The 22,289-nt window shown below is 34.3% G+C and overlaps 1 protein-coding gene across 5 annotated transcripts in view; it reads right to left on the bottom strand.

Annotated features, from left to right (window-relative positions):
• Nucleotides 1-22,289, bottom strand: part of ZNF148 (zinc finger protein 148) — a 126,403-nt gene that overhangs the window by 73,650 nt on the left and 30,464 nt on the right. For 4 of the 5 annotated variants that reach the window (XM_060010814.1, XM_060010817.1, XM_060010816.1 and 1 more), the window contains exons 2-4: nucleotides 21,321-21,401; nucleotides 13,252-13,387; nucleotides 3,299-3,647 (exon numbers count right to left, since the gene is read on the bottom strand). In XM_060010814.1, the coding sequence (XP_059866797.1) occupies nucleotides 3,299-3,631 (333 nt within the window). In that variant the 5' untranslated portion in view covers nucleotides 3,632-3,647; nucleotides 13,252-13,387; nucleotides 21,321-21,401. The remainder of the gene's footprint in view (nucleotides 1-3,298; nucleotides 3,648-13,251; nucleotides 13,388-21,320; nucleotides 21,402-22,289) is intronic. The other variant, XM_060010818.1, reaches the window with a different exon arrangement.

Below are 22,289 nucleotides of genomic sequence, written 5' to 3' on the forward strand. Positions count from 1 at the left end.
ATCTCACATGGAGTATTCACCAAGACAGATGACATTCAGGGCCATAAAACACAACTTCCCAAATGTAAAAGAACAGAAAATCATATAATAAACACTCTCAGACCACAACAGAACTAAACTAGAAATCAGTAACAGAAAAATAGTTGGAAAATCCCCAAATGCTTGGATATTAAACAACATACTTCCAAATAACACATGAATCAAAGAAGTCTCAGAAGAAATTAAAAGATAAAATGAACTAAATGAAAATAAAAATACAACTTATCAAAATGTGAGGGACACTGAAAGCAGTACTTAGAGAGAAATTTATATCATTGAATGCTATATGAGAATGCCATTTCTATATATCAGAAAAGATCTAAATCAATCACCTAAACTTCCACCACTGAAAACTGGAAGGGCAGATGGCAAATTAAATCCACAGAAGAAATCATAAAACTCAGAGCAGAAATCAATGAAACTGAAAACTGGATATCAAGAGAAAAAATCAAAAGCTAGTTCTCTATAAAATTAGTAAGTCTTTACTGGGGGGAGGTAAAAATGGGTAATTGGTGTTCAGTAGGCATAGAGATTCAGCTTTACAAGATGCAACAGTTGTACAGTAGTTGCAGAGATCTACTGTACAACAATGTGAGTATAGTTAACTGTATGCTGATACTGTATGTAATACCTTATGCTTAAAAACTGTTAAGATCCTTTTTTAAAAAAAAAGGCAGCAAGCCTCTAGCCAGGCTAAGAAAAAAAGAAGATATAAATTACTGATATCAGAAATGAAAGTGGGGACATCACTACAGACACCATAGACATTAAAAGGATAATAAAGGAATACTATGAACAACTCTATGCCCACAAATTTGATAACCTAGATGAACTGAACCAATTCCTCAGAAGACACAATCTGTCAAAACTCACACAAGAAGAAACAGACAATCTGAATAGGTCTATAGCTATTAAAGAAATTGAATCAGTAATTAATAACCTTCCAAAAAAGAAAGTACCAGGCCCTATGGATTCACTGGTGAACTCCACCAAACATTCAAGGAAGAAATTATACCAATTCTCTACACTCTCCCAGAAGACCAAAGCAGAGGGAATACTCCTAACTCATTCTATGAGGCCAGGATTATTCTAATATCCAAACCAGACAAAGATATCGCACAAAAAGAAAACTAGACCAATCTATCTCATGAACATAGATGCAAAAATCCTCAACAGCTATCAGTAATCTGAATCAAACAATGTGTAAAAAGAATTATAAGCCACAACAAAGTGGAATTTCTTCCAGGTATGCAAGGCTGATTCAACATTTAAAAATTAATTAATGTAATCCATCACCATCAACAGGCTGAAAAAGGAAAAGGCTACTGCAATGGACTAGGTAAAAGTTCGTGAGCACATGTATTAGAACACAACTGTAAGTAGTTATCCATTCATTCACACCATGTGCCAACACCTGGGACATAATAGAAAATAAGACAAAATTCATGCTGTCATACATAGATAGAGCCTACAATCTATCAGAGAGACAGACAGTGAACAAGTCCCTATTGCAGGAACTACACCTAGACCAGAGAGAAGTGGCAAGCTGATGATGATGAAGTTTTTTTGTTGGTTTTTTTTTCCATACGCGGACCTCTCACTATTGTGGCCTCTCCCGTTGTGGAGCACAGGCTCTGGACGCGCAGGCTCAGCAGCCACGGCTCACGGGCCCAGCCGCTCTGCAGCATGTGGGATCTTCCCAGACCGGGGCACGAACCCGTGTCCCCTGCATCAGCAGGCGGACTCTCAACCACTGCGCCACCAGGGAAGCCCAATGATGAAGTTTTAACTAGGTTAAAAAACAGGGAGGGGCTATGACTGAGGGGAATATTACAAGTAGGATACACAAAGGTCCTAAAGCAAAAGAAAAAGCACAGTATATCAGAAGTACTGAAAGGATCCAGGTTTAATATCACATAAACAATAGAAGAGGATTACATTACAGTTGTAGTTTTGCTGGTCATCAGGTAAAAATAAAGATACAAGAAGGCAAAGAAAAACACTCAGCCTCCTTACCTTCGTAAGCCTCCCACACTCCCCGCCAGCATCAGCACCATGCTCAGGAAGGCCCTGCTCCTCTCTGCCTGGTTTGCCCTGGCTGTGACTTACCCCACACTACTCCCAGAATTCATCACTGACCTACAGTCAGTCAACCACTGTCCTACTACACTTGACCAGTGACCAAGATACAGAAACAACCATTGACTTGTATTTGGAGAACACACAGACTTTCGCATTACCTACTAATGTAGAATTAAACACCTTCAACTCTGAGGAAGAAGTCACTAAGGCCAGAGTTGATAATGAGTCACTTCACACAGAAAACTTATGGAGTAAAGATTATGAAGATGTCACTGCTGGTTATTCCAAAGAGCCCGTGACTGAAGCACCAGATGAGCCCAGCATCTTCATGGGAAGCAACGAGTCCAGCTCACTATTTTTGTTTTTTTGTTAGAAAATGAAGCAGTTCTCATTAGCTGTGACCATCACTCTGCTAACTACAACTTTCTAAAAAGATTCTGAGCCTCTGAACAAGCCTACCATTCCATTATAGGTGCTTGAATAATTGCAAAGACTGAGACATAGGATGTACCCACTTGAGGAAAGAGTGGCAGAAATTGTACACAGACAGAAAAGGGACATCTCGTAATCTCTTCACCATGTCCCGTTTAATGTGGGCCCAATAAATGTTCGTTTGAATTGAAAAAAAAAAGTTATGGGTGCCTACAAAGGAGTACCTTAGGTGATGACCTATGACATCCAGGGTAAACAGACTGAAGAGCTGATATCCTTTTTACAGATAATGAAAAAAATAAAGATGGCAGGAACTGCCAAGAGTTACAGGATTTGAAGGAAAAACTCTGAAGTGTACAATCTTTTTCTAGCTGTGCTCCAGATTCAATCCTTCTACTCTTTAAGGAGAAATCCAGAAGTTGAAACAAAGTATCTTTTAAAATTAAGCACTTAAAATTTAATACACACACACAAAAATTCAATACACAGTAACCCTGATAAATAGATAAATGTTATCCAGAAAAGATAAGTTTCTGAAATGTATGTAATATCAAAACTTAATTTTGCCTTTTCAGCTATGATTTTTAACCAATATTTAGTATATCTATTTAATAATGGCCATTTGAACTATTTATATTCAGCCTTTAAACACTTTCTGAAATTTCTTCAATGACTTGTATCACTTAATACAAAATTAATTATGTTTCTAACTGTAAGTTTAGTATCTTATAAAGGAATTACTTACAGGGACATTAAGTGCATACTGTAGTCCTTGAGGAAGTCTTTCATGTGTCTCCATCTGCTCTTCATCATTTTTCACTGTCTCCTCATGGACCATGAGTTCATCATGTGATATCATATCCTGTTGTCTCATTTCACTTTCTTGTAACACTTCATCTGCAGCAAGGATCTCCTGGTGAGGCATACTCCGATCTTGAAGAACTGACTCCTGCAGCTCTCCAGACACAGTAGACTGGCCAGACACTCCACCCATTCCAACCATTGCCCTGGAAGACTGCATTTCGTCTATGCCGCCACATTTAAGAAATAATCCTTCCAGTTTGTCGTCAATGTTCATGCTTAAGTATAAATGCCTAGAAAGACCAAGTTTGGCAACAAAGCATAATAAATTAGTTTTATATGTCTACCTGAATTTTTTAAATTTCAAATTATGAAAGGTACACACTTTAATAAAAATGTTTTATTCATATAATTCAATATTGCCTCCAATTTAAAAATTACCACGATAAATTTCCAAAGGCTGGTAGAGTAAAACACAAATTTTTGTTTTTGACATTAAGACACAAAATCCTAATCTATTTCATTATGAAAAATGAGCATGACATAAAGCAAATTGGGGGAAAGTATTCGTAACACCAGAAAGATCCACATCCTTTAATATACTGAAATATTTTAAAAATAAAAAGAAATAACATTAAGAAATAAACTGAGAGAACAGTATCAGGCAAATCATAAAGAAAAATTAGAAATAGTCACTAACTATATAAAATAATATTCACTTACAGTAGTAATTAAAGAAATGAACATTAAAACCATATTTTATCCACCAAACTGATAATAACTCTTAAAAAATACACCTCGGGCTTCCCTGGTGGCGCAGTGGTTGAGAGTCCGCCTACCGATGCAGGGGATACGGGTTCATGCCCCGGACTGGGAGGATCCCACATGCCGCAGAGCGGCTGGGCCCATGAGCCATGGCCGCTGAGCCTGCGCGTCCGGAGCCTGTGCTCCGCAGCGGGAGAGCACAGCAGTGAGAGGCCCATGTACCACCAAAAAAAAAAAAAAAAAAAAAAAAAATACACCTGACGTTGAGGTGGCAGGGGGAAAAAAAAAGACACTCATCTACTGACAGTGGGAGTATATTAGTTCAACTGTTTTCAAAGGTAATTTGGTACCATGTATCAAAAGCCATAAAAATGCACATTTTCTTTGAACTGGTGACTTTACTTTTAGGAACCTATCCTGATGAAATCAGAAGTACATATAAAGATATGCATGGAAAATCACTATAGCAGTACTTCAATAGTGAAAAACTGGAATTACACTGCATATTCAACAAAATGAAACTGGTTAAATTATATTCATACATATGTTTTAAAACTAGACTACAGTAAACTTACTAAAAATCATTGAATCATACACTTAGGATGGGTGAATTTTATTGTATATAAATTATATCTCAATGTTTTTCTTAAAAACAGAATCAGAAAAATGGCTATCCTTGGGTGAAGAGGCTGTTGATAGGAGGTAGGAAAAGGCGCCTGGTCTGGGAACTGACAATGTTTTTCCTGAGTTGAATGCTGATTGCACAGGTGTGCTCACTTTGTAAAATTTTAAGATGTATATCTCTGTGATATGCATACATTTCTGCCAGAATAAATAAATTCAAATTTACTGAATTTATGCTTCAGTAAAAAGTTAAAGTCTGTTGGAATTCAAAAAATATCCATACAGTCAAAAATTATTCTTGAAAAATACTTGAAAAGTTGGGTAAAAAGCCTGATATTAAGGGAAATGTGTGTATAAATATGTGTTTGTACACAGGTTTATTGAAAATGCTAACAATATTAATATTACCACTGGGTGGTGAAATTACCAGGCTTTTTTCATATTTACATTTATCTCTAATTTGAAAACTTTCTATAATAAAATTTTATTCTTTCAAATGCTTTTAAATTTGTTAAAATGGAAAAAGCAGTATTTTCATTACTAATATATTCTTAAATAGTTGCACATGATTAAATAAATTTAAGAGGTCATGATAAGAACTAGACACTATTAAATAATTACATTATCTTATTACATTATCTTATTTTTTCCATTATTATAGAAAAAACAGGCAATATTAAATCTTCTAACTTTCATTGCTGTAAATTCGCACTCCATTGTGTTACTTGAGGAACTAGCATAACAATAATCATGAAATCCAAAGAAACTTCATCTCAAAGAATGTCAGAACATTGGTACTATTTGTTTTTTATCAGATTGTGCAAAATAAACACACACACTCCCCCAACATGATGGGACCACAATTAGTAAATGCATTAACTATGTTTCAGTTTAGTCACCTCTTTCCCAAATCAATCAGGTAGTAATGGTTACTACTTTGATCATAGCTTTCAGAGGTAAAATAAATGATCAGTTAAATTCAAATACACTACTGAAATTTAAATACTCTTTCATTTACTAAGGTTATCATCTAGGGAGAAAACTTTACTTAAATGTACAGCTCAAAAAACAGCTCATATAAACAGCAAAGTAAATAAAAATATAATTCATACTTGCTAACTTTGTCTTCCCTGGTACCAGGTAGTATGGTTAAGTCCAGAATACATATGGGACAAAGGAACAAGAATCTAATTTCTCTTTCCAAAATCTTTAAGTAGTCTAAAGGACAAACATTTAAAACATATCACCAAATAACTGTCCTCTTCAAATATTCTATTTATCACATTTCTAGAGAATAAACGATCCCACAACTAAGTGAAATTTAAGTCTCTTAGGGTTAAAATTTGCTTATTTCTTTGGAAATCCTTACCAAATCAATTATATTCTTCTAATCTGTTTATTGTTTTCCTAAAGGATTTGGAAAGCCCCCAACTTAAAAGGGACGTATATATACACAAAGCCACCCTTTATCGCTGTGACATCTGCTATTGCCACATACATCATTATTAAAAAAAAAAAAACAACCCACACCCTTGGGAGTTTTTAAAGAATACGGGAGAAGTAAAAGAAGTAGTTATTAAAAGAAGACATTAATAAAAGACATTAGACAAACTGACCTAGGACAGAACTTTTTTTAAAAAATTAGCTGAAGTTGAAACTGGCTTACTAACCCAATGCAAGGTCTATATTTCCCTAAAGTAGTGGTCCTCATCTCCAATGTTTTTTGTCATGCACCTCATCAATTTTTTAAAATTTATCATATCCTAATACATGTATACTATTTAAAACTATACCTATAATACTGTGTTAATATGTAATATGCCTATTAAAATAAACATAAAAACATAATTTTTTTTTAACTAACCTTATCTCTAACATCAGGGTGAAACAGTAAGTACTGAGGAAGTCAAAGTACTTTGGAGAGAGAGAATATCTGGGGGGAAAAACGCAGGTTTGCAAAAAAGTGCCAGAATGAGGGATTTGGAACAGGAAGATACCACACCTCAATATACAGGTAGTAAATAAAACAGGAAGTGGAAATACTGTTAATGAAGGCAAACTTGACCTCCTCAAAAATTTTCTTGAAAACAGGCCATATATACAGAAAAAGGAATTGCTCTTCGTTACATATGGTTTCTTATTCCTATGACCCCAAATTAAGCCATATATTTCAAATTACTGGCTAGCCTAAAAACTGTTCTTGAGACAATTTCCCTTAAATACCAGAAAATACAAAGATTTCAACACAGATTTCAATATCAATGAACACTGCTTTGACAAGGTTTTAAAGTTAGTTTTGGAAAATCTGCCAGAATGAAAACTGTATGTACCACTGAGCCAGCAACCTCACTGCCAGGAGTATATACAATCCTATGTATGTGCTTAGTCATAAAAATTAACCAAAGATGTATGTACAAGGATGTCTGGTGCGACCTTATAATGGAAAAAGACTGGAAACAACCTAAGCATCCAGTAATAGAAGACTTGTTAAATTAATTATGGTTCAACCATACACTGGAATACACACAGTCATTAAAGTGAATGAGGTAGTTATATGTGCTGGGTAAAAAGTTTTCCAAGATATATTAAGTGGGAAAAAAAAATCAAGAAGAAGATACATAGACAAAAAAGTAAGCCCCACTTGTATCACACACCTCAACCAGCGTCTGGGCAGAGTAAGCTGGACAGGAAATAAACAAGGCTCTCGAACAAAAAAAGTTAATTTCACTAAGCCCATGGTAAATGGGAGAAGGACAAAGCTACCCTAAGAAAAATGATAAAGAAAAGTATGTTTTTTATTGTCCTTGAAGCTCTCTTATATGCACTTACTATCTTTAACTTTCCCCCTTGTAACTCCTACATGATCTATGTCAAAGCTCTTATGTGCTTCTCTGCACATTCAAAAACCCAAATACAGCAAAAGGTCCCATGCTCAAAAGTTAACACAGGCTATTTTCCTTCTCTAATTTCAATATTTTCAGGAAGGATAAGCTGAGTGTAAAGAAAGGAAACTGATGTTATCAATCTGCACTAACATGTGAATATTTAAATGTCTCTTCCTGCTAAACCTTCAAAAAGCCAACTGTTTTTTGACCCAAATGTCTATACAATTAATGGAAATTCAGGTGTCAGGAATATTACACAGGAGAGAGAAAGAAAGAAAGAATGCTTAAGTCATGTCACTTATGTGAAAGGCTGCTCTGGAAGAAAAAACAAAATAAACAACTAATCTGCATTCCCAGGAGCCTCTGTCAAATGGGGAAAAAGCAGGACTAGGTGGAGTAATAAGCAATAAGCCGCCCTGAGCTCCTTGTAAATGACCCATTATTCTCCAACTGAAGGAAGCTTGGGCAGCTGACAAAGAATATAAAACCGCAGAGCTGTTATGATCCAAGACAGGGCGGACAATGATGTTCTAGAACTAATTCAGCTAAAGGTAAGATGGCACTCCTTCTGGAGTTACCCAGAACAGAGACTGCTAAAAACTAGAACTTAGTAAGAGAGGGAGGGAAGGAAGGGGCCCACTTCAGGCCAATTTCTCTGAAAGCCCCCTTTAGCAGATTATTTCAAATGCTGCATTCTTTTCCCCCTTCCAAGTTTTGTTCTTCCCTCATCTCCATCCCTCTGCCAGAGAAGCTAGAAGGTATAGTAAAAGGAATATTGAGGGGACCACATTCAGCTTTCTGCTCCATTCAATTCTCCCTCTCCCACACACACCCCCACCCCCACCTTTCGTACCGAAAAATGTTTGGTTCAGCTGTGTAAAAGTAATCCAAATTGCAGCCGATTAAGAAATCCCTAGTCATTTAAGCCTAATGGCAATGCGGTACTTAAAGAGAATATAAATTATCAGCCATCACTTTCTCCTGCCTTCCAGAAAAGACAGTTGACTCTTCTTGTTGGACCTTCTAATTTAATGCTTCTAATCAACTGTGTGCAAGCAATTAGAAACTATGCTTTATAGATCTGTATAAGTTGAAATAGAGTAAATAAGCTTTGAGTCAGGGCTTTTTCATATTTTCAGAGGACAAAGTTAACAGAAGCATAATATATGAACAAGTTGGGCATTACTACTCATTTTTTTAATTTTTTTCGGTACGCGGGCCTCTCACTGTTGTGGCCTCTCCCGTTGCGGAGCACAGGCTCCGGACGCGCAGGCTCAGCGGCCATGGCTCACGGGCCCAGCCGCTCTGCGGCATGTGGGATCCTCCCGGACCGGGGCACGAACCTGTGTCCCCTGCATCAGCAGGCGGACTCTCAACCACTGCGCCATCAGGGAAGCCCTACTACTCATTTTTAATCAACTATACAATGCTTACTGTGTTTTTTTATGGGCATTCTATAAATTAAAATGGGAATTCAACTTAAAAATTCTATAAATTATGGGAATTCAACTTAAAAATGCTTACTGAGTTTTTTATGGGAATTCTATGCAATTAATAAGGAAAATGTCTTTCCAAATTTATTAATAGGTTTGAGTCTATATTATAAAATTCAGAGATTATCATAACCTGGAGAAGAAAGACAACTAACATGTGTTGAGGATCTACCAGATGTAAGACACTATGCTGGGCACACTGATATGTTACTTCACTTAATATTTACAGTAACACTCAAGACAGTAATAGTATATCCCCATTTAACAGACGAAGAAACTGGAGTTTACCCAAAGTCACAAAGCTAGCATGTAAACTGGGATTTGAAAACAGACTTACCTCGTTTAATGCACTTTTTACCATACCGTACTACCTCTGTCTTGAAAAGGCCCTGGACACTAAGAACTCGTTGAACTCATTCTCTTCTCACCCACCCACTCTGAAGCCACCCTTGTCACCACTGCTTGGCTTGGTAAAGCAATCCTTAGTTGGCTACCATCGCATGGCTACCATGGGAGAATTCTGTGTGACACAGAATCCCTTTTCTCCTTCAGCATGCATAGACACCTTCCACAATTCCTAAATTCCACTTCTACCTATTATTCACAGCTCAGTAAATTTCTCCTCGTTCTTTTTTCATGGGTTCACATATACCCCCTTAATTCTTCCATTCTTTCTTCAAACCTTTACCAAGTTACTTTAGGAAAATCTCTCTTTTTCCTTTACTTTCCCATTTTCACTTGGAAATCAAAAAAAAAATAATCCTAAATACGGCTGATAAATGTAGGAGCTATGCTAAAGATATACCTGTATCAAAGAAAAGAGGGCTGTAAGTTTTAAAGTGAAAACAGATTTGAAGGCTTGTGCCATAATCCTCTAATATTCTTGAAAGCACCTACTTTCCCCTTCAGAATGTACATGAATATTGATCTGCCACTTTATCACCTTTAACTGAATCTGCATTCAAGTGTGAAAAAAATATATCTCACTTAAAGATACTGCTTTTCTGTTTTATTTACTGAGTTTGGCTGTAATATTATTTTCCATCAACATTTATTGAATAATGTAAAACTTTAACTAAATGAGTCAAAACAGATTATAGTTGGCAAGCTTAGGAATCTAAACATCATTCTTTTCTATAAAAAGAGTAATTTCCAGCTCAAAGTCTTCTCCCAAATCAATACCCTGCCTTGTATCAGAACCCATTCAACCTATAAAGAAACTTCACTCATAGGCTAAAGAGAAGTACTCAAAGGAACCTGAAACAGATTAAAAAAAAAAAAAAAAAAAGCTAGATTTCACAAATTACTTCTGATTCAAAGTATTTTCAACAAACTCCTTGCTGTCTGGAGGATGCCAGTTACATTAATTTGGATATTAATATTTCTAACGTATGTAGTCAGTGAGAAATTACACCTTACAACTATTAGCATTAGAAATACAAGTATCAATCAGCCTCAAGATCAAATTGGTATTACAAAGAAACCCATGATCAAAATGGATTTAACAATCTGCCATTTGTCATTCCTCAGAAGTTTTTCTATTGCTTCTCATCCTTCAAAAGTATAGTTTTGATCTAAGCAAAAACTGCTTCATCTCTAATTTAGAAACAAAATCTAGCTCTTATCTAGGGATACTCTACACTCAGAAACCCCTTCAGATACACCTTTGTATAACTACCGTCTTGCATCTATAAAGCATATTTTGTAAACTATGCTCTTTGACTTTTAATTGTTACTATTCAAAACATCCTAATAGGAGTATCATTTACAATAATGGCAACTAGACAAAAAGGCCTTTTTTATTAGTGCTAGCAACAATAAAAGATGTTTAATAAGAGAATTTACAGACTAAGATAAATCACTTTACACAATATGACAACTAAATAAAAACCTGTGATCGTTTTTTAACCACAGAAAAATAATTTATAAATATTTAAGCCAAAGTTAACAGGCATCTCTATATGCCCAATGCCCTGCTCAAATAAAGCAGAATCTAAGCATATTCTCCATTCCAAATACTCATCACCAGTCTTCTAAAACAATGTAACAACAAGAAATTAGTGGTATTTAGAAATGGTAAGACATCAAATTTATGGCAACTGTTTGTTGAGAAACAGCTATATTTTATCTTTAAAAGGAGAGGGAAAGGGAGAAGGTAAAAAAGATCCAAGCAAAACAGAACCCTACATTCTGCTAGATCTAGTTGTTTCATCCATCTCATTTTATGCCAATACCAACAATTCAAACATTTGTATTAAAAATACTTACTCTATTAGGAAACTATAAATTTTCTACAGTTTTGTATAATAAAAGAAACATTAAAAATACTTCTTAAACTTCCCTACACACTAAGCTATTTTTAATATGTACTATGTAATAACCAAGACTCATTTCAAAACAGAAAAGTGTTAACTATTTAAATCAAAATTTTAATTTTTAAACATTGGATAAATGCTCTCACTTCACAATACAAACCCTATCTGTGAAGTACAATAAAACTAAAAATGCGTTCATCGCCTTCAATGCCAAAAACACCGAAAATGTCTTATAATCATTTTCTAATAAAGTTAAATCAATAGGCCTAATATAAATACTTGATACAAGTATACAAAATTTACCAAAACTAACTGTTATCTCAAGTCTCAAAAAAAAAAAGGTACCTAGGTTAATATATGTTGATATTGACATAAAATATGATGGAAAACTGACAACTAATTTCCAACCCTTTAATAAATTCTCTAATAGAAACATACAATATTTGATACTTGTTTCAAAATACAGTATTTACAACAGACCAAGAACCATATAATGTAATTACAATGAAATATTTTTCATCTACAAAAATATAAACTATATAATGTCTTTGGGAATAAGTTGTTCTGATGAGATCTAAACATTTAGAATAATAGATTTTTTAGCGTTAGAAGGAACCAGTTACACATCATTTAGCTTTATGTGTAGCTAAAAAGATCCTCTCACCCAAGCCCCTCATCCTTGCCTTAAGACTCTAAAATGTTAAACAAACCATTTCAACCTAATGGCAGTGAAACAAAATGAGGGATTATCTCAAAAGTCACTTTTAACTTTTAAGACCTTATTCCACCTTATGACATCAAGACAGCAGTATTTAATCAAAGAACCATGATGACTATTCACAAAACTAAAATTGTCTCAGAACTCAAAACAATTTCCAAAGTACTGTCACAGGCCAAGAGTTAATATGTCTTAATATTTAAAACTTATATTTTAATGTTAGTCCAACTAGATAAATGGAAAGTAAATCTGACAAACCCTAATGTGACAGACAACTAGCTATTCCTCCAGATTCTGTTCTCTCCTTCTTGCCCAATAATAAAATATTAAGTAAGACACACAATGACCTAGGTAAGACTCATTTTCCAGCCTCCCATGCAGTTGGTTGTGGTCATGTAACAGTTAAAGCCAATGGGACATAAGTAGAAATGATATACACAACTCTCCTAAAAGGAAAAGAAATGTTCTTCCCTTTTCCCTCTTTCTGTTGGCAGACATGATGGTAACCCTCTTGGACCACAACATAGAATAACTAATACTTAATATAAATGATTATTAAAATATCTACATGACTGCTTCCTTATATTAGCATAGGAAAACATACAATATGTACAAAGGTACAATAACATATGCTTTTTCACATTTAAAAAATTATATGCCAAACACCATTAAATTTGATTAATAGGTCTAATTTTCCCACATATGAAAATAGTTTCCCTGGAAATCCTGGAAAATTTAATGTGGGTATGTATGCGTTTATGACAGGTGAGTGAAAAATGCAATAAACCCTGCTGAAGAAAAGGGTTAAAGAAGGAAAAACCTTCCCACTTAAATTTCACCTAAGATTACATAATAAGCTACACATATTTTCTTGGGCTAAACTTAAAACCCAAAGCTATATCATTACTCATCAATTTTCTCTTAACACTGTTTTCTCAAGAAAAAATATTAAATCCCAAGTTTCTTCCAGATATAAATACTACAACATAAAGAAACTATTATACAAACTTAACATGAAATTCTAGCAGCCAAAAGAAAGGTTTCATATTTGAAAATTTTACTTATTCATGATTATGAAAAATAAGTATTGAAGTTACCTGAGACTAACGTAAAAATGAAGACTTCAAGGAAGGGAATGCTGTAGAGTTGAAAAAGAAATCATGGTTGAGTTTCTACCTTTCATAGGCTTCAGAGACCCTCAATACCACTTCAATCATTTATGCCATCCAATTCCTACAAAAAAAATAAAAATAAAACACAACAAACAAAACACATTACTTACTGAGACAAAAATACTGTACAAATATAACATGGACAAACTGGTATGCATAATGAAGTGAGCACTCTTTGTAAATAGTAAGCTATGCCTGAATAACCAGTGCAATGACTTCTTTTTAAATCTGAAACTGGGAAAATACAATAGTGATAAGTAGTAACTGTGAAATAACCCTGGCCTTGTAAAGAACAATTTGCCTAGATCTGGAGTGTACGACTTCAGAGACATGGGATATTGAAGGAAATTCAGAAGGTTATAGACCTACACGTTTACAAAAGAGAAATCAGTGATTAAAAACTCACTTAATAACACTATTTTTATCTGCTTTGCAAAGGCTATGAAGTGAAGAGAGAAGCAAACACAATTCTAGGCCTTAAAAATAACAAACAGAACTAGTCCTGTATAGAATGTACATGTATTCACAGTAGAAAGGATTACAGTTGTAAAATCATACTAAATACCTACAGAAATATGATCACCAAGGTCATCTTTGACTAGAAAAGCTGACAAAAATGGGAATAATCATAGGGAGACTATGTTCCATACCCCCAAAAATTAAAGTGAAAAACATAAGCTATGCACAAGAAGAAAATTTCCTGTCAGTGAATATTTCTGAACCCAGTAACAGACTAAAGAGTTTATGGAGTTTCCTACCATAGAGGTTTTCAAAAATACTACATTCCTACCTATCAAGAATAATTTGTATTTACTCCTCCACAGAAAGCTTGGAGACCAGATGATATGACACACCTTACGATTTTATATCAGTTTTTATAGTGGTGCAAAGGCAATAAGAATAGTCTTTCTCACCTAAAACATACCAGTAATAAGTCCATCTTTGTACTTCAGAAAGTATAATACATTCACTTTTTAAAACATTTCAACACTGTATCCATATTTTTTTAAAGTTTAAATTCTGATGGAACTATTTACCCCTCAGTATCCTTTCATTTCAGAATTTTCCTGCATATTCACGCATGTCTACTTTTGCAGATGAACTCTTGCTCAAAAAAAACATTTTTTTTCACTAGGATTGTATCATATATAAATAAATAGCAAAATGACAACAGTAACAATAACCTGGGCAGGCAGGGAGGGAGTCACAATCTGAAATTACTCCAATATGTTATCTAAAATGCCCAGTTTTCAACAACAAATTATAAGGTGTACCAAAAAAAAGAACGAAAGAAAGAAAAGAAAAATGTGACCCACATTAATGAAAAATAGCAATCACAACAAACAGTTTCTGAGCATCCCCAGATGTTGGTTTAAGCAAAGATTTCAAAACATCTATTATAGACATGTTAAAAAAGAACCCATCTTTAACTTTTTTTAATTATGAAAACAATCAACAGATAAGAAATTCTCAATAAGGGTACAGAATTTATGTAAAAGAACCACATGGAAATTCTGAAGTTGAAAAGTATAATAACAAAAACAAAAAATCTACTACAGGATTCAAGATGGCAGAAGAAAATAGATGACCTTGAAGATATATCAGTAGAAACTATCCAATCTGAAGAACCGTGAGGAAAAAAAATTGAAGAAAACTGAACAGAGCCTCAGAGAACAACTTATCAACATTTCTGGAGTTCCAGAGGAGAGAAGGGGCAGGGAAAATAATTTTTTTTAATAAAACACCACCAGAAAATTTTCCAAATTTGATTTTTTAGAAGAAATCAAATCTATGAGTCTTAGAAGTTCAATGAATCTCATGGAGAATAATTACAAAGAGACACACCTAGACACATCATAGCCAAACTGTTAAAAACAAACACAAGGAGAAAATCATGCAAGCATAAAGAGAAAAATTACTCAGCATGTGCAGGGAACCACAATATGATTAACAGCTGACTTTCAATCAGAAACAACAGAGGCCAGAAGACAGTGGGATCACATTCTCAAAGTGCTGAAAGAAAAAACCTGTCAAGCAAGAAGGCAGCAAAACTACCCTTCAAAAATGAAGGCATAATAAACATAGTCTCAGATGAACAAAGACTGAGAGAATTTTTTGCAGACCTGTCATACAAGAAATACTAAGGGAAGTCCATCAAGTTGAAAGGAAATGACACCAGACTTAAATACACAGGAAGAAAAGAACACCAGAAATGGTAAATATGTGGGTTAAACTAAAAAACTCTATAAAATACATTTTTTTCATTTCTTCTCTTAACATCTTTAAAAAATATAAGAATCTATAAAGCAATGGTTACAACACTGTATTGCTGGGTTTGTAGCATATATGAATGTTATATATATATATATATGTATTTATATATAAGTTGTGGCACAATAGAGGAAGGAGAAAATGGAGCTCTACTGGAGCAAAGTTCCTGATACTGACTTAGTGTTAATATTAAGCAAACTGTTAAAATGTATAATGTAAACACCATAGTAATCACAAAGAAAATATCTTAAATTATATTTAGAAAAGACATCAATAGAGTAATTAATATGGCACACTAAAAAACATTTAACACAAAAGAAGGCAGCAAAGGAAGCACAGAGAAACAAAAACCATAAGAGACATATATAAAACAAATGGCAAAATGGCAAATGTAAATCCAACCATGTCCATAATTAAATATGAATGTCTAAACAGCCCAATAGAAAGGCAGAGACTGCCAGATTGGACAAAAACAAGATTCAACTATGTGCTGTCAACAAGAGACACACTTTACAGCTTCCCTGGTGGCGCAGTGGTTGACAGTCTGCCTGCCAATGCAGGGGACATGGGTTCGTGCCCCGGTCTGGGAAGATCCCACGTGCCGCGGAGTGGCTGGGCCCATGAGCCATGGCCGCTGAGCCTGTGCATCCGGAGCCTGTGCTCCGCAACGGGAGAGGCCACAACAGTGAGAGGCCCGCGTACCGCAAAAAAAACAAAAACGAAAAAGGGACACACTTTAAATTCAAGACAAAGTAAAAAGATGCGGAACAAGGATATATATACTATGGAAAGAGTAACCATAAGACAGATGGCACGGTTATATTAGTATTAGACAAAACAGACTTTAAGACAAATATTACTGGAGATGAAGAAAGATATTTCAAAATGACAGTCAATAAATTAGGAAAATATTATAATAATTATAAACCCTAAAATAATGAAGAGTCCTAAAAAAATAAAACAACTAACATTATTAAAAAGAAAAATAGAAAATTCAACAATTAGCATTGGAGATTTCAATACCCCACTCTAAATAATTGACAGAATAACTATACAGCAAATTAACAAACATATAGAAAACCTGAACCACACTCTCAACCAACTATACCTAGTTGGCATATAGAAAACTCCAGCAAACAACAGAATACATACTGTTGTCAGGTACACACTCTCCAGCACAGACCAAATGCTAGGCCATTAAACAAGTCTCATAAATGTAAAAGGACTGAAGTCATACAAAGTATGTTCTCCAACCATAACACAATTAAAGTAGATATCAACTAAGTTAGAAACTGGAAAATTCTCAAGTGTTTGGAAATTAAACTTCACAATTTTGAATAACATATGGGTCAAAAAAGAAATTAAAAGAAAAGAGATGTTAGAGAATATTTTTAACTGAATGAAAACAAACACATCAAAATCAATGGGATGCAGCTCGAGCAGTATTTTAAATATAACTTTAAGTATACTGAAAAAAAGAGGAGTCTCAAATCAATGACATGAGCCTCCACTTTAATAAATCAGAAAAGGAGTAAACTAGGGGACTTCCCTGGTGGTCCAGCGGTAAAGAATCCACCTTCCAATATAGGGGACGTGGGTTCAATCCCTGGTCAGGGGAACTAGGTTCCCACATGCTGCAGGGCAGCTAAGCCCGTGTGCAACAACTACTGAGCTCGCACACCTCAACTGGAAAGCCTGCATGCAGCAAACTACAAAGCCCACACACTCCGGAGCCCACACGCCACAACTACAGAGCTCACATGTCCTGGAGCCTGCGTGCTACAACTAGAGAAGAGAAAAAACCTGCACACCACAACTAGAGAGAAGCCCGCACACCCCAAGGAAAGATCCCGCACGCCTCAACGAAGATCCCACATGCTGCAACTAAGACTCAACGCAGCCATAAATAATCAATTAATTAATTAAAATATTTTTTAAAAGAAAAAGAGCAAACTAAACCCTAAAGCAAGCTGAAAAATATATTGAAAATTTAGAGCAAAAATTAATAAAATACAAAACAGGTAGAGAATAACTTGTTTTTTTAAAAAAGATCCGAAAAATTTACAAACTTTTAGGAAGACTAACCACAACAAAGAGAAAAAACACAAATTACCAAAATTAGGAATGAAAGAAGGGATATTACCACTGACCTCACAAAAGTTAAAAGAATTATACGGGAAGGAATATTATAAACAGATATATGCCAACAAATTAAACAACTTTTATGAAATTCCTAAAAAGACATATATTACTGACACATAAACTAATTAATGAGGAAACAGAAAAATCTGAACATAACAAACTGAGTTAGTATTTAAAATCTTCCCACAAAGACATGGCCTCACTGATGAATTCCATCAAATATTTAAGGGGGCAATACCAATCCTTCACAAACTCCTTCACAAAACAGAGGAAGAGGGTACATTTTGCAACTCAATCTATAAAGCTAGAGTTTCTTTGATATAAAGACATGACATGAAAACTATACTCCAATGCCTCTCATAAACATAGATACAATATCCTTACAAAATATTAGTAAACTGAATCTAGCAACAGATTAAAAAAAGGCATATATATACACCAAGACCAAGTAATATTTACCCCATGAAGGCAATGGTGGTTTAACATCTGAAGATCAATTAATGTAATACACCATATTAAGAGACTAAAGGACAAAAACCACATGGTTATCTCAATAAAGAAGAATTTGAAAAAATTCAACACTTACTCATGATAAAAAAATCTCAACAAACTAAGACTAGAAGAGAACTTCCTCAAACTGATAAAAGGTATCTACAAAAAAAAAAAAAAAACACTAAAAACTAACATCATGCTTACTGGTTAAACACTGAATGCTTTCCTCCTAAAAATCAGGATGTCCATTTTCACCACTTCTATTCAAGATTGTACTAAAGGTTCTAGCTAGTAAAATAGAGCAGGCAAAATCAATCAATCAACCAACCAAGCAATCAATCGATCAAGTAATGGCATCCAGATTAGAAAAGACGAAATAAAACTGTCTTCACTCTCTAGCGACGTGATCGTGTATGTAGAAATTTCCCAATGAATCCACAAAAAAGCTACGAGAACAAATAAACAAGTTCAGCAAGGCCACCGCCACTGAGAATTGATAAACAAGTTCAGCAAGGGCACAAGATATTAGATCAATAAAGAAAAATCAATTATATTTCTATAGTGAAATGACAGCTTTATATCACATCTTCCGTATTACAAATTTGAGCTGAGGGCTTCCCTAGTGGCGCAGTGGTTAAGAATCCACCTGCCAATACAGGGGACACGGGTTCGAGCCCTGGTCCGGAAGATCCCACATGCCATAGAGCAACTAAGCCTGTGTGACACAACTATCAAGCTTGCGCTCTAGAGCCCGCGAGCCACAATTACTGAAGCCCGTGCACCTAGAGCCCATGCTCCACAAGAGAAGCCACCGCAATGAGAAGCCCGCGCACCACAAAGAAGAGTAGCCCCCACTCACCGCAACTAGAGAATGCCCGTACACAGCAACAAAGACCCAATGCGGCCAAAAATAAATAAATAAAATAGATACATCATTAAAGAAATTAAAAATGTTAAAAAAATCTGAATTGATTCGAATTTTCTGTCCTATCCCTCAGTAGAGTTTTAAAATTTTTTTCAAGTAGATTTCTCCCAGGTATTTTATCTTTTTAGTTGTTACTGTGAATGTATACATCTTCTTCCTTTATTAGCCCTAATTCTACTATTTGTATTAAAAAATCATTTATGTATAACTGATTTTATAAGCAGTTCCTTTACTGAATTCTCAGTACAAAAAACAAGCAGGCAGATGAACTGAACTGATTTCAGGAACAGATCCCCCCCCATGCAAAAAGAAAAAACCATGGAAATTCAGTATACGATAAATGTGGCATTTCAAATATGTAGAAAAGAAATGCATCATTCAATAACGGGAATGAGGACAAAGGGTAAGCCATCTGGAAAAAAGTAAAGCTGATCTCTACATTTATTGCTTATACCGAATATATTCAATATAAATCAAGATTTTAAACAATTTAAACCATAAAAAGTAATAGAAAATCCATATAACTTTTCAAGTTCACTGAATATAAAACTACCAAGCTAAAACTACCAATCATAAGAAACATAACTAATTTTGTCACTTAGAAAAAAACAATGCCAAACCATGACAAGCCAACAATTCATGTCATTCAGAGATGTTATAATGTGGAGGGGAAAACGAGTCCTACAATCAGTGGGGGAGACCTTTTATTTTAAACCTTACACAGGAAACCCTACCCCCACCCCAGCCCTGAAGAAAAAGATCTCTAAATTCAATCATACAAAATTAAAACGTCAACAAGGCAAAAATAAAATCAAAAGATAAGCAAAAACTGAGTAAAAACCATCTGCCTAACGCATGACCAAACAGATCACTGAAAATATATATATGCCCAATAATAATGGGGAAAAAAATGCTCAAACTCACAATGAAATTTTGAAAAGCAATACTAAACAACAAAAAACTGACAAATACTACAAGCTAACAGTAGCTAGTATTATCAAAGAGATAAAGAGATTCCCATTTTCCCAGACTACTGATGTTGGGGCAATCTTTTTAGTTGGGCAATTCAACCACCAAATTACTAAATGTACACACTTTTTGACCCAACAATTTTTCCTTTAGGAATTTATACTACAAATATATTTTTAAATATGTGCAAAGATGTATCCAAGAATATTCACCATATTCCCATTTATTACTGCAAAAAAACTTAACCTAAATATCCATAAATAGGAAGCTAGTTAAAATAATTATGGTACATCCAAATATAGGAATACTACACAGAATGAAATAAGAGGAATGATATGCAAAGATACAGAAGCTAACAACAAAAAAGACATGCTGATAATAAACATGTACGGTGTGATCTCATTTTTATAAAAGTTATGTAAATACAGGTATACATATAAATTTCTGCATATATATGGAAAATGTCTGTAATGATACACACACACACACACAAATGTTAACAGTAAATGGGAATAAGAAAAGACTTTTTTAAATTTTTTACATTATAACATTCTCTGCTGCATAAGTGTATATTCCTCTTATAACAAACCTGGGTAAGAAGTGAGAAGTGTTAAACGAAATCTTAAAATATGGCCACTAAAACTGCTAATATTTTCACACCTTCGCTTTAAAAGAATTCTCAAAACAAATAAAATTTATGAGAATCTTTGAATTTTTATGATCATTAATAATGACATGAGAATATGTGCCATTGACAAACATGTAAATACCCTGAAAACTGTGAAATACTTAATTTTCTTTCACTTTGTTTGAAAGATAAAAGCAAGGTCTAATATATGTACCAACATAGCCCAACAAGACAGGAGAGGATCATGGTTCTTCCTAAAATAAGGGAACCTGAGCCTAAAAAAGAGAAATGCAAGTAATCTTGTTAAGTGAGAAAAGATAATGGCCTTCATACAGAACTAATAACATTAATTCTTTCCAATGTACAGATGTTCATATCTGTATATAGCGATATCATGCTATGTATATGTAATATTCACGCTATATATAAACAAGTATAAAAGAAAAAGGGAATGTCCAGTAAATGCAGAGTACTACCCAACAGCTATGATATGTGTGTTCATGTTCAAGTATATGGGCATCTATCACAGGTAAAAATTAGAGGGTGAATAAAACAGGGTTGGATTACCTCTACAAAATAGGTCAGGCAAATGCCCATCCCGCCAGATCACTTGGCCGAATTTCCAAGCTGTTGATTCCTCCCTCTATCCTATAAAAGTACAAAAATACAGGTTATGTCCCCCCAAAAATCAGGATTAGACATATTCTTAAAGTCAGGTAAAATAGGTATATCAAAATGTGCTAAATCTGACAAAATTCTTTCCATGGTAGATATTATTGGATTAAATAAAATTACTTCACTTAGAACACTTAGTTCAACTGTAATGACCCATCAGTGCTGAATGATATCATGAAGAAAAGAAATGACCCAGACACTAACTGGACTTTTCAAATTTAACTTCTAGCTGAGGATTAGGATTTCTTTAAAATCAGGGTAATAAACTAGAATTATCATAAACAACTTAAAACAGGAGGAAGGCACAAAATGTATTTCACTAAAATCATATGTTGATGTCCTCAATTACTCAAATAGTACTAGTTCCTGTTAAAATCCCAAAGTAACATTTCCCTGAGCTCAAAGTCTAATTATATTAAGAATATAGTTTTTGAAAATACAAAAATGTTTAAAATTTTCAAGGCAAAGATATTTAATAATGTTAAAATGGTCCATAAATATTTTTTAATGTCCATAATCAATCTTTTAACAGAGACTAATACAGAAAATTAACACTCCATGTTGGTATTGCATTGATATCAGACATATATAATTTTCTTCCTGCAACTGGGATATGTTTTCCTGGTATATGAAATGGAGGTAATGAGGACTGAAAGCTGAAATTTTATTAGAAACAAAGAATAGGCCAAATATAACTTTTATTCAGAAATAAAAAAGCATTTTATATAATAGCCTAAACACATTTTTAGGACTCAATAAATACCCTGCAAATAAATAAGCTATAAATATAACAGCAGGAAAATTAAAGAAACTCTAAATCTTCAGAAAATAACCAAGTATATTAATTCTAACCTGTGTTTA

Source organism: Delphinus delphis, chromosome 4, assembly GCF_949987515.2.
Source record: "Delphinus delphis chromosome 4, mDelDel1.2, whole genome shotgun sequence".
NCBI lineage: Eukaryota > Metazoa > Chordata > Mammalia > Artiodactyla > Delphinidae > Delphinus > Delphinus delphis.